Source organism: Schistocerca cancellata, chromosome 1, assembly GCF_023864275.1.
Source record: "Schistocerca cancellata isolate TAMUIC-IGC-003103 chromosome 1, iqSchCanc2.1, whole genome shotgun sequence".
In the NCBI taxonomy this organism is placed as follows: domain Eukaryota; kingdom Metazoa; phylum Arthropoda; class Insecta; order Orthoptera; family Acrididae; genus Schistocerca; species Schistocerca cancellata.
Genome location: NC_064626.1, coordinates 681,735,971 through 681,749,745, shown reverse-complemented (window position 1 = coordinate 681,749,745; position 13,775 = coordinate 681,735,971). Strand labels below are relative to the sequence as shown.

General features: G+C 42.7%; 1 protein-coding gene across 1 annotated transcript in view; it reads left to right on the top strand.

Annotated features, from left to right (window-relative positions):
- Positions 1–13,775, top strand: part of LOC126094508 (myosin-I heavy chain) — a 238,625-nt gene that overhangs the window by 140,866 nt on the left and 83,984 nt on the right. The window contains exon 24 of the mRNA XM_049908960.1: positions 13,086–13,233. Coding sequence (XP_049764917.1) covers positions 13,086–13,233 — 148 coding nt within the window. The remainder of the gene's footprint in view (positions 1–13,085; positions 13,234–13,775) is intronic.

Here is a 13,775-nt window from a genome sequence, read left to right as displayed (position 1 = left end):
TCTTGAAGTCGCTGATGAAGTTCTTTGCTGCCTCATTGTTGGAGCTTGCTGCTTTGCCATACCTCACAAAGCTTTGGATGCTGATTCTTATCTTAAACTTCTCAAACCACCCACAGCTTCCTGTAAACATTTCTTCAGCCGCTGGTGATCATGGCGTCTTCTTAACGATGTCATTGAAAATCATTCTTGCCTTCTCACAAATGATGTTCTTGTTAATAGTGTTGCCTTGCAATTGCTTTTCATTTATCTATAGAAGGAGCAACCTATCAACATCACCCAGAATACAAAACCGTTGTTTATTTAATCGGATGGGTAAAAAAATCTACTCACCAAGCGGTGGCAGAACACAAACATAAGAGACTGTTGTGATTGGCTAGCTTTCAGAGCCAGTGGCTCCTTCTTCAGGCAGAAGGGTTGAAGGGAAAGGAAGAAGGGTGACAGAAAATGACTGGAGAGGTCTAGGGAAAGGGGTAGATTTCAGGAAAGTTGCCCAGAACCGCGGGTCAGGGAGACACCGTACGGGATGAGAAGAAAAGACTGATTGTTTGGGACTTCATTAAATGAGATTTGAAAACCTGCAGGTTTACAGGTTGAAGACAGGCTAATATGCAAGACAGAGGTTACTACTAAAACATTATGCACAAATTAATAAGAGTGAAAAGCTATATGCATTGTACATAACAGAGGTGGGAGGGGGGCAGTGAAAAATAGATGCAAAAGACAGTGAAAGATGTAGGAAACTGAAATGGAGTGAGCAAAGAGTAGTTAAAGTGAAGAAAAGCTGAGACAGAATAAATTAACATAAACTAAGGCCAGGTGGGTGGCGAGAACCAGGGACATGTTGTAGTGCTAGTTCCCACCTGCAGAGTTTTGAGAAACTGATGTCTGGGGGAAGAATCCAGATGGCTCGTGTGGTAAAACAGGCACTGAGGTCACGAATGTCATGCTGTAGAACATGCTCTGCAACAGGATATTGTGAGATGCCAGTGTACACCCTCTGCCTATGCCATTCATCCAATTGATAATTTGGTGGTAGTCATGCCGATGTAGAAGGCTGAACAGTGTGTCCATAATAGCTGGTATATGATGTGTCATTCCACAGGTGACTTTCCCTTTGATAGTATATGTTTCGTCAGTTATAGGGCTAATATAGGTGGTGGTAGGAGGGTGTATGGGGCAAGTCATGCAGCAGGATGGTCATAGGGGTAGGAGCCATAGGGTAGGGAGATGGGTGCAGAAGGAGCATAGGGTCTGACAAGAATATTGGGAGGGTGACGGAAAGCGATTCTAGGTGTGGTGGGCAAAATTTAAGACAGAATGGATCTCGTTTCAGGTAATGATTTTAGGACGTCGTGGCCTTGTCAAAATAGCTGATTGACACATTCCAAACCAGGATAATACTGAGTCACCAGTGATGTGCTCTACTATAGGTATTTAGCCATTTGCTTATTTATTTATCTGTATCATGAAGGTTAATCAATATTTTGTCCCTACATCTTTTCTAGTACTGATTTCCATGCTCGTAGATGGGTCTGTTTTCATTTGCATTTGCATATAAGAATTCCATTGTTATATATGAATTTGCATTTCAAAATTTATGGTTCATTACACTGCATGGCCTTCTCCCGATCATCTTTCGCTGATTTATTCGCAAATTTGCAGCTACTTTCTTTTCCACTATCCACTTATCTTGTTTATACGTAATTCGTTCATGTTGTTTAATTTTTTTTTTTTTTTTTTTTCCGGCAAACCACTCTGGTTGACTTTTATTGCCATCTCTTATGACACTTTAACTGCCAAGCTAAGTAGTTTGCATTTTCTTCCATGACTTTCACTTTCTGTTTACCCAGTTTCTATGGGTTATTCTTGGTTTGGGAAGCAGTGGTGAAGGCTGTGGGATGTTAAGGAGGTTGGCCAAACTCGATTTGTAGGAGAGGGGAGGTGGTTGATGGTGTGGCCGTTTAGGGAGTTGCAGAGGTGCGGGAAGGGAAATACCACTGTTCAGGTAGTTTATGAGAAGGTGGGATAGCTTTTTGAGGTGAAGTCTGGCATGTTGTTGCAGTTTGAAGTTGGCTTAGCAGATGATACCATTCAGTGAATCATGAGGGTCAGATAACTGCAGAATTTTGTAGAAGAAGAGAAGTCTGGTAGAGTGGAAATCTGCTGATGAGGCATATAGGTCACAGATAAGATGGGTAAGAGCAAGAGATTGCTGTATTTGAAACTGTAAAAGAGCCTGGTGTAGGGTAGGATTGCATCCAGAAACAGGGATTTTCAATGTTAAGCCCTTTGGAGTAACCCCAAGGGACAAGCAGGTTTCAAGAAACAGAATGTGGGACCTTAGTTTTGATAGTGCAAAGGCACATTTTCAAAAAGCACAGATGTAATATGAGATGGGATGCATCATGGTAACAGAGGGCAATTTGGAGAGTTAGAAATTGTGAGAGTGGCCAAAAACTAATTAAGCAGAGGGTGGAAAAAATAAAAAGGAAAAATGTCAGAACAATTAGAAAAATTCGTATGGAAATTGTTAATAAGAGGTAATGAGTGGGCAATCTATATTGACACTAAAAATGATAAAAGAAAAAATCAATTGGGAAAGTCATGAAAACAGATGAAATTTTAAAAACTGGGTAAACAGAAACTGAAAGTCATAGGAGAAAATGCAAACTACTTAGCCTGGCAAAGTGTCATAAGAGATGGCAATAAAAGTCAAGCAGAGCAGTTTGCCAAAAAACAAACGCACAAATACATGAAAGGATTATGTATAAACATGATAAGTGGATGATGGAAAAGAAACTAGCTGTCAAATTTGTAAATAAATCAGCAAAAGACGATCGAGAGAAGGCAAAGCAGTCTAATGAACTGTAAATTGTGGTATGCAAATTCATAAATAACAATGGAATTGTTGTATGCAAATAAAAATGGAAATGGACCCATCTCCAAGCATGGAAATCAATATTAGAAAAGGTGTACGAGATGGAATCCAAAATTTTTGGGACTGGTGCTGCCACCTGGAAAGTAGGAGTAGTAGATCTTTGCACCGCTAGGTGGCTGGAGCTGCATATCTCATGAGTCAGTGTGCAGAGTGGAAGTCAGCTGGGAGGATGTTTTGCATGTGCACAGTGATTTCCTTAATACTCTGTGTTTGGTGTGTGGCGATTTTACGATGGATCCACAAACAGAATATCGTGTGTGTATCAGATTCGGTGCGAATCTCGGGAAAAGTGGTACTGAGACCCTTGCAGTGATTCAACAAGTGTTTGGGGGAAGGAGGATGAGCCATATGCGTGTGTTTGAGTGGCATGCTCGGTTCAGGGCTGGCCATACAGATGTTGAAGATGATGCTCACACTGGAAGGCCCGTTAGCCGCACAACGCCAGACATTGTTGCCAAACTCCAACAGTTGGTTCGTGAAGATCGAAGTCGAACCATTCAAGACCTTGCGGATGAAGTGGGTATTGGTTATGGGACAGGTCAACAAATGTTGACTGATGAATTGTGCATGCATCGTGTCGCTGCAAAATTTGTACCAAGGATCTTGACTGCCAGCCAGAAGGCACAGCATGTTGAAGTGTGCACAGACCTTCGTCAGACCACATCTGATGATCCAACCTTCTTGTCACGAGTTATCACTGCCGACGAGAGCTGGATTTACGGTTATGACCCAGAGACAAAGCAACAATCGATCCAGTGGAAGAGCCCGGGCTCTCCAAGACCCAAAAAAGCGAGACAGGTGAAGAGCAAAGTGAAGAGCATGATCATCATTTTCTTTGATACCAAGGGAATTGTGCACAAAAAATTCATCCCACCCAACCAAACAGTGAATTCCATGTACTACTGTGACGTTTTGCGACGGCTCCGTGAAAATGTGCGGCAATGACGGCCTGATCATTGGCGTCAAGGGAACTGGCTGCTGCATCACAACAACACATCCTGTCACATGTCCTTGCTCACCAGGACCTTTTTGGCAAAAAACAACATGGTGGTTACATCCCACCCACCATACTCACCAGATTTGGGACCTTGTGACTTCACGCTATTCCCAAAACTGAAACTCAAGTTGAAAGGCCATCGGTTCGACACTCTAGAGAGGATTCAGGAAGTGTCGCTGGTGGTGGTAAATACTCTCAAAGAACAGGACTTCCAGAAAATGTTTTACCATTGGCAGAAGTGCTGGGATCAGTGTGTTCGTGCGGATTGGAACTACTTCGAGGGTGGTCATGACCATTAGTCCAAAGGTAAGGTTTTCAACAGATGGCACCACCAGTCTCGAAAATTTTGGATAGCACCTCGTAGGGGCAAAGTGTTGATTAATCTTGTTGATACAGATAAGTAAACAATAAATAAATAAACAAATTGATTAGCACATAGAGTAGAGCACACCATTGGTGACTCAGTTTTATCCTGGTCTGGAATGTGTCAGTCGGCTAGTTTGACAAGGCCACAACTTACAAAGATCATGCCCTGAAATAAGATCCACTCTGTCTGAAATTTTGCCCACCACACCTAGAATAGCTTTCCGTCGCCCTCCCAATTTTCTTGTCAGACCCTATGCTCCTTCTGCACCCATCTCCCTACCCTATGGCTCGTACCCCTGTGACCACCCCGCTGCATAACTTGCCCCATGCACCCACCTACCACCACCTATAATAGCCCTACAACTGACGAAACATATACTATCAAAGGGAAAGCCACTAACAGAACGACACATGTCATATAACAGCTGTTATGGAAACACTGTTCAGCCTTCTACATCGACATGACTACCACCAAATTATCAATTGGATGAATGGGCATAGGCAGAGGGTGCATACTGGCAGCTTGCAATATCCAGTTGCTGAGTGTGCTCTACAACATGACATTCATGACCTTGGCACATGTTTTACCACACGTGCCATCTCAATTCTTTCCCCAGACACCAGTTTCTCAGAACTCCGCAGGTGGGAACTAGCAGTACAACATGTCCTTGGTTCTCGCCACCCACCTGACCTTAATTTACACACTCTTCCGTCTCAGATTTTCTTCATTGTAACTACACTTTGCTTCACTCCATTTTGGTTTTCTACATCATTCATTGTCTTTCCCATCTATTTTTCACCCCCCTCCCCCCCCCCCTCTCCCACCTCTGTTACATACAACACACTTAACTTTTCACTCTTATTAACTTGTGCATATGATGTTTTAGTAGGAATCTCTGTTTTGCATATTAGCCTGTCTTCCACCTGTAAGCTCTCAGGTTTTAAAATGTCGTCTGATGCAGTCCCAAACAATCAGTCTTTCCTTCTCATCCCATACAGTAAGTCTCGCTGACCCACAGTTCAGGGTGACTTTCCCAATAACTACCCCTTTTCCTAGAACTCTCCAGTCCTTTTTCTTCACTCTTCTTCCTTCCCTTTCAACCCTTCTGCCTGAAGAAGGAGTCACTGGTTTCCAAAAGCTTGCCGATCACAGCGGTCTTTTATGTGTGTGTTCTGCCACCACTTGGTTAGAAGATTTTTTTACCTATCCAATTAAATAATTTTATCAATAATTGATTGAAACAATTGTTTACATACTCTTGTCACTCCTTTTGAAGCATCTATGTCCTTAATCTTGTCCTTGTTCTTGAGGATAGTGCGAACAGTGGATGTAGACTGATCGTATGTGCGTGCTAATCCAGCAAAGCTCGCACCAAGCTATCATTTTTCAGTGATGTTACATTTCATTTCTAAGGTCATATTCTTCCTCTTCTTGTAGCTTTATGTTCAAGGACATGTCTACAAAGGTTATTAATGTTTGCACACAATAAAACATTGTGTGAAGACAAGTTTAGAATAATGTTTGATCATAAACTGTAGCAGAAAGAGTGCTAAACCCAGATTGCAGTATGTACTGAAGACTTATTCATATGCCGCTGCAGACAATGAAAAGTGAGTGACTTGTGATGTCACACTGAATCATCATCACTCGTTATATGAAACATCGCTTGTTAAATGAGTCATTTTTATTACACTTTGTTTTGCTCATTATGCGAATTGTGCATTATGGGAGGTGTTCGTTAAGCAAGGTTCCACTGTACTCTGCTACCCAAGTAGCTGCTTCCTCTGCCTCGTAAGTCAGCAGTGAATTCGAGGTTTGCTTTTAAGGAACAAAATCCATGAATGTTGGAAAACAATTAAGAAGACAAACACTCCGGTTACCCACCAAAACCCCTACAGAAATATTACTGTTGTCATTGAATTGATTGAAGAAGTTTGGAGAGTAACATCTCAAAGGGTAGAAGAAATGTTAAGCATTACTAAAAATTTGTTGTACAGATCTTGCATGAAGATTTGAACAGATGGAATCTGGAGCAATTGGACAATTTAGCTGAGATTTATGAAGACCTCTTGTCCGTGAGTGCCTATGTCAGGAACTGGTTAAGCAAGATTATTGCTGGACTTCTTGCCAAGAACTTTCTATGGCCAGAACTGCATAGGCGAGATTATTGTTGACAATGGGACTTGGTGTTTTTCCAGTGATCCTGAGATTAAAATGTCAGAATTCTGAATTTATCAGCAAAACATCTCAAAGACTGAAAAAAATGCACTTTATATTTACTTGTGGAGATGTCATCTGTGATGTGGAAAGGGTCTGCCATGGTTTTGGAATGGAGTACACGGGGTGTAGGTTATTTGTATATTGTGGCAGGTGTCAGTATGAAAGATGTCTGCCATCTCAGTCCTGAGGATATTATTGATTCCTTTAGACAGGTGGCTGAAGTTGTGAAGACAGCTCATCTTGCATTCAGAGTGGCAAAACAGAATGTGATTTTGTTACGAGAACCAGTTGTGGCCTTTGGACATGGAGCCATGGGAGGACAGATTTCTGGACTTCCTCTATCAGATGGAGGATTTTAGGGCCCCTCTCAACAGGTCAACCAAATACTACAGCAGAGTTGGCCAGGTAATCAAGTGTTTTTAAGTGTAAATAAGCTATTCTTCCTTGTGACTCAGAAAAAGAGAATGGTAATGTAGTAGTAAGGTTTGTATGATATTAATCAAGTACATCTATGATTAAGTTCCATAAGTTGGCTCACTTATTAATAGTAATAATACTTACTTAGCACAATGCTGGCTAAAACCAGAAGTGAATAGCAGAAAAATCTTAAATTCTGACTGGGATATAATTTGCAAGCATAAACTGGATGCTGTTGATGGCAACATATGTATTATTGTGAAGAAATGGGTCATATACATGAAGGTTAATTACAGATACCAAATATGAAATATTTGAGTGAAGATAAGCATCAAATATAGTTCAAATATGGTAATCAGATATGTTTATTGGTTAATAAACATATCTCAGGAGCCATAGTGGTAGAATGCTTCAGGGAAATTTTAAGAATGTTGCGAATACATTTTTTGATAATGCTGTGGCAATAGAGAAGGTTTCAACTTAGTTTCTGTAACTTTTAAGACACAAACAATCAAAATAGCTTACAGTGATGAGGATTTGTGTGTTATTGTATGAGGAGTGTCCATAAAATAAGGTTCCCAATTTTTTTTTTTTTTTTTTAATTATAAATCGTGGTAGTTACGTCCCATCCCTCACAACCTTTCTTGACATATACAACATGTTGTGTAACACTTCTGAACTTATGTTTATTTCATGAATGCGTACATTTTTGGAAAGTTCAGACTTTAACCTATTTTTCTACATCCACTGAGCTCAATATATTTTTGCATGTGGTGCAAGAGCTTTTGAATGCCCAAGTAAAAAATATCTTCTGCCAAGCCACGCAGATACGTGAGAACCGCTTCTTCCAGCTCTTCTCTGTCACCAAAATGCGTTCCACCCAGGTTTTTCTTCATGTCAGGGAAGAGATGGTGGTCACTTGGGGCTAAGTCCAGGCTGTAGGGTGGGTGTTTGACAATACCCCATCCAAATTTTGTGATGAGCTCGTTGGTGGGTTTAGTGGTGCACAGTTGAGCGTTATCCTGATGCAAACGCACCCCCTTGGACAGCAAACGCCTCCTTTTGTTTTGAACTGCACGGCACAATTTTTGTAGTGTATCGCAGTACCCAGCAGCGTTGATTGTTGTACTGGTGGGTAAGAACTCGCACAACAATAACCCCTTCCTGTCCCAAAACACTGCTGCCATCACTTTGCCAACACTTTGCGTTTGTTTGAATTTTCACGATCTCGGCGACTCTGGGTGCTTCCATTGTTTTGACTGTTCTTTGCTTTCGGGTGTGTGGTAGTATACCCAAGTCTTGTCTCCAGTGATGATGGAGTTCAGGTATTCCTCGCCGTGAGTTCCATGATCTTGAAGAAGTTCTTGGTCTGCTTCAATGCGTTGATATTTGTGGTCTTCGGTCAACATTCTTGGCACCCACTTCGCGCAAACCTTAGCATACCCTAGATGCTCCATCAAAATCTTGTCAATAGAGGTTTTGCTGACATCAGGGATCATTTTGGAGAGCTCATGAACTGTCACTCTTCAGAGTGAGAGCATTCCTGCCTCCACTCTTGCGATTGTTTTGTCAGAAACAGATGGCTGTCCGGAACGCTCCTCATCATGGACATCAGTACGCCCATTCTTGAACTCTCTGCACCATTTGCGTACATGTTGTATGCTCATACACTTGTCTCCATAGATTTCACATAGCTGGGAATGGATTTCTGCCAGTGCAATGTTTTTTGCAGACAGGAAACGGATGACCGAGCGCAGCTCACACATGGTGGGCGAAGCATGGGGGAGATGCATCACATATGGCTGCCAAGCCAAGACTGAGCTCTGCAGGTAGCTTGCTAGGGAGGGGATTTGGAGTGGGGGAACCAAGGTAAACTACAGAATTGCGGAATTCACTGTAACAGTGCTTTTCAGGACTGTAGCGCCATGGGAATCTTATTTTACGGACAACCCTCATACTAAATCCTTGTCTGGAAATTACTTCAGAGCTAGAGAACAAACTCATGAGGGTAATGTCGTAGGTCTCCTACTGACAAAAGGACACAAACTTCACAATTCAGTTAAAGTAAAGGATTGAACTAGTGGATATAAGGCTATAATGATATCAGTGACAGCAGATGTTGAAAAGAACATTAAAAAAGATAGGAAAACAGGTATGCGTAACAAGTCTAACGATAAACACCATGTATATATTATTTTCAGCTCCAGAGATGAATGTTTAAAACTATGACATATTAGTGGACAAAGTTCAGAAGTGTACACAACATGTTGTAGACAGGTACATGTTAAGAAAGGTTGTGAGGGTGAGATGTAACTACCATGGTTCAGAATACAATTTTGAAAGTTAATATGAAACCAGTGTATCCGTTCTCGGAGTTGAATGAACCCAAAGCCTTCTTGACAAAGAATTGATTAATGAAACTAAACTGTGAGTAAGATGAGCAATGACAAAAACAGTCTGTGAAATAGAAAGTAAAATTTTTGGGAATCAATCGTAAGAAGAATCCGAAGAAGTTGAAATGTAACTGCTTCTTAAAAATTATTAGGAGTGAGATGATATGAACTTGCTGCAAATAAGCCTCATCCAAATTATACAGCTCAGGCGGGCAGTGTAAAGCAGATACTTCTTATGTGATATCCTGGTGATCTGGACAAAAACTGAAATGGTAGAATGACCATCAGTGTAGAGTGTGACTTGAAATAACAGGTACATATTAATAAGTTTTTTTCCCCTCAGAGTGACACTAGTGGTCCATCGCAAAGAACAGGTCAACAGTGAACCTCAAACTTCCCAAAAGCCATCCTTATATACACTTTCAAACAATTATGATATTGTTGATTTTATAGTTTCCAGTAATTACAATTGAAAAGTATTTCATCAGTTCAATTTGATATACATACAGAAAGAGTTTAAACATTGCTATTTCTTTTGCACATACAAATTAGCCAGAAACCATGATAAAATTTGAATTTACATCATATATGTGGAATAACCCATTATTGGGTTTGACCTACCACTTTTCCATATTTTACTGAAGTGTGTGTAGTGCTGGGGAGGTCACCCACTGTGGTGTATGCTATGCCTCTGTACCCTTGCACCCTTCCTTCCTGTTTGGTAGCCCCCCGGCCACACAAGGATTACTCTGTTGGTGCCTGTGCTGCACACTCCCCATGTATGCCACGGCCTATGTGCCCATCATGACTGGGTACGGGGACTCCTAGAAATGGATTACTGGTGAGGTAGCAATTGCTGTGGCTGGTTGGCAGCCATGGGGAGAGTCACTCTTCAGAGTGGGTGACACCACGGTGGATAGTTCGCACATGAAGCGATATCAACTTTCTCCCACTAGTGGTGACATGGCCCCAGCAGTTTCTTCAAATGGAAAGACCTTGTATGATGCTACAAAGTATGAACCCAATATGATCCCTTCACTGGCTGAGCTGTGGGATGAATGAGGGCTAGATGACAAGGGCCAAACTTCTCCACACAATACTGGTCTGTACCTGGATCAGTGGGGACATCCTTTTGGCCATAAAGCTTTTATATTTTCTGGAACAAGTTTTAGGCAAATACGGACAATGTCGTCGCCTCCCCCCCCCCCCCCCTGCCTGATTAGAACGACACCTCCTGCCTAGTCACAGGCGCTGCTCAATTGTGAAAGACTGGATAACATTCCCGTGACTGTCACTCCCCACAAGAGTCTCAGTATGGTCAAGGGCATCATCTTTCACCGCAGTCTTCTTTGCCAATCTGACAATGAGTTGTGGGCTAACTTAGAGCAACAGGGTGTGCTTTTCATCTGTTGTGTCCATAGGGGACCAAGGGAAAACAGTGTTGCTACTGGGGCCTGCATCTTGGCTTTCAAGGGTGATGTTGCATGAGAAGGTCAGGATGATGGCCTACTGGTGTGATGTGAAACGCTATGTTACTACTCCTGTGAAATGCTTTTGGTGTATGAAGTTTGGACATATGTCTTCCTGTTGCACTGTTACGCCTCTCTGCAGGGATTGTGGATGAGCGCTGCATGTGAATGTTCCTTGTGTCTCTGCCCCCATCTGTGTAAACTCTTGCGAGCTCCATTCCCCCTGCTCACCAGATTGCTCTGTTTTTAAGCATTAGAAAAAAATCCAGAAGTAAAACACCCTGAACCAGCTCATACATCAAGAGGCCAGAAAAAAGTATGAGCATTGTAATTCCATACAAATGGACATAATCTTATTCTACAGTTGCAACATCGTCACCTTCTCTGTCGACGGTGCCTTTACAGTTGCAACATCGTCACCTTCTCTGTCGACGGTGCCTTCCTCTGTTGATTCTTTCACAACAGAGCCACCTGCTGGTACCTGCCCCCCACCCCCCACCCCCACCCCACCCCCACCCCTACCCCCCAGGCAATTGGGGGCCCTCCTGGTACTTCCACCGCACCCACTTTTTGAGCATTGGCTCCCTACCTGCTAGGGAAGCCAGTCTCCATCCTCCAGACTAGACACGAGCCTGTGCTGAAGGAACCACAGGCTGCTGGCTGTCAGACTTCTCATTTTTCCTCTGTCCCCGAAACCAACTGTCTCAGTCCTCTTCTTATAAGGAGAAGAAGGACAAGGAGAAGTCCTCTAAGGTGAAGGAAACTCCATTGGCCTCCATGGCATCAGACTGCTTGTACTCCTTCTGTGCCCAAAGTGGAGATCCCAGTGGCCCCTGGGACACCAGATCTCCCCAGGCAATGTGCCGCAGAACCTATAACTGAGGATCCCCTGATGTCTCAACTGGTGGCAACACATGACCCTGGGTCATAACCTGCTCCCCGTCCCCCCCTTCCAGTCACATCATGCCCCCAATGTATTCACACAGTCTGATCCTCCAGTGGAGTTGCAACAGATTCTTCTACCACCTGGCTGAGCTACAGCAGCTTTTAAGCACTTACCTTGCATTCTGTATTGCCATCCAGGAAACATGGTTTCTGGAAACTCAAACCCCTGCCTTTTGTGGCTACCGAGGTTATTTTAAGAACTGTACAGACTACGATAGGGTATCAGGTGGAGTTTGTATGTATGCGCTGGACTTGAGCAACTTCAAAACCCATAACGCTTTGTGGTGTGGTACAGTGATCACTGGCTGTGGTAAAGACATCAAAACTGTACTGGCATGGCTCAATCTTTGCCTCTTGGACTCTGGTGCTCCCACACACTTCAGCGTGGCACACAGAACTTTTTTGGCCATTAGTCTCTCCTTGTGCAGGCCTGATGTTGTACCATCTATCCTCTGGAAGGTCCACGATGACCTGTGTGGTAGTGACCACTTCCTAACCTTCCTGTCTCTCCCTCAGCCTTGCTTCCCTGGACACCCAAGCAGATGGGTTCTCAGTAATGCTGACTAGAATGGGTTCACGACTACTGTCATCCCTAGCTCCCTATCGAAAGGCAGTATTGATGCAGCTGTTCAGAATACAATGGCAGCCATTCTTTAGGCAACCAACCAACCAAGCCATCCCGTCTTCCTAGGGATCCCCCAGTCAGAAGACAGTGCCCTGGTGGACGTCAGAGGTCACTGCAGCCATTAGAAATCATAGGCGGGTTAGCTTGTAGATCACGATTGCTTTCACAGGTAGCTCTGTCTTTGTTGGGATAGGTGATGCTTGTGACCGGACTGCAGTAGGTGATGTGGGAGTGTGTATGGGACAGGCCTTTCATGTAGGTCTATCGCAGTCCTATGACCCATGAGGCAAGGGGTTGGGAGCAGGGGTTGTGTAGGGATGGATGAGGATATTGTGTAGGTTCGGTGGGTGGCAAATATCACTGTGGAAGGGGTGGGAAGGATAGTGGGTAGGAAATTCCTAATTTCAGGGTGCAACAAGAGGAGTCGAAACCATGATGGAGAATTTGATTCAGTTGCTCCAGTCCTGAGTGGTACTGAGGAATGAGGGGAATGCTCCTCTGTGGCCAGACAGTGGGACTTAGGGAGGTGGTGAGTGACTGGAGAGATAAGGCAATGGAGATCTGTTTTTATATATGGTTGTGCCTGTCTGTAACTCAACATCTCCATTAAACGATGAGTATCAATCTGTCCTTTTCATAATATTGTCATTATTCTGGCCTAGATTTTCCATTGTTTGATTTTGTTAATGTTTCATGAGGCAGTTTTTCTTTCAGGTTCCCATATTGGCACAAGCTCATCGGCAGTATGGAGCTGGACGCTCTGAACTGACTGCCAAAGCTCTGTATCTTTCATGTGTCATGCAGTATCCTCTTTATGGTACAACAATGTTCCATGTTACATATCGTGGCTACTGGTCATATGGTAAGTGACAACTTTGTTTCATTCTTGCTTTCAGTTCTATATGAGTAAACCATTTTATAACTTTAAACTCACAATTTAAACCAATAAAGAAAGATGTAATAGAAGGCTATAAACATATTGAGGGTGAACTGTTGTCTGATTCTTTGATTATTGTTACTGTTAATGAGAAAAAAAATGTAAGAAAAATATAGAAGAAAGCAAGAAAGTCAGTGGTATATCATTCTGAATCAGAATTCATATAGCAAAGTGAAGCCACTTGTAACCTCCCCCTCACTTATTGACCTTAATGACAGTGAAAAATTAAACCGCGTGTACCTAATGGGAATTTGGGAAAAGCAATCGTCACCAAAGTTAATCTGTCGGTAAGGAGGGAGGAAAGGGTTACATCTATATGAAAGGAAAAATGCTAATGAAACTGGTGGAAATTAATTTTGAAAAGGGGTAAAGTTAATAAAGAAAGTAAATGTGCGGCCGTTACGCTAACAGTTAACTAGCGGTAATTAGATATTTGAGATTTGGGGGAAATTACGGTCGCCAGTCCT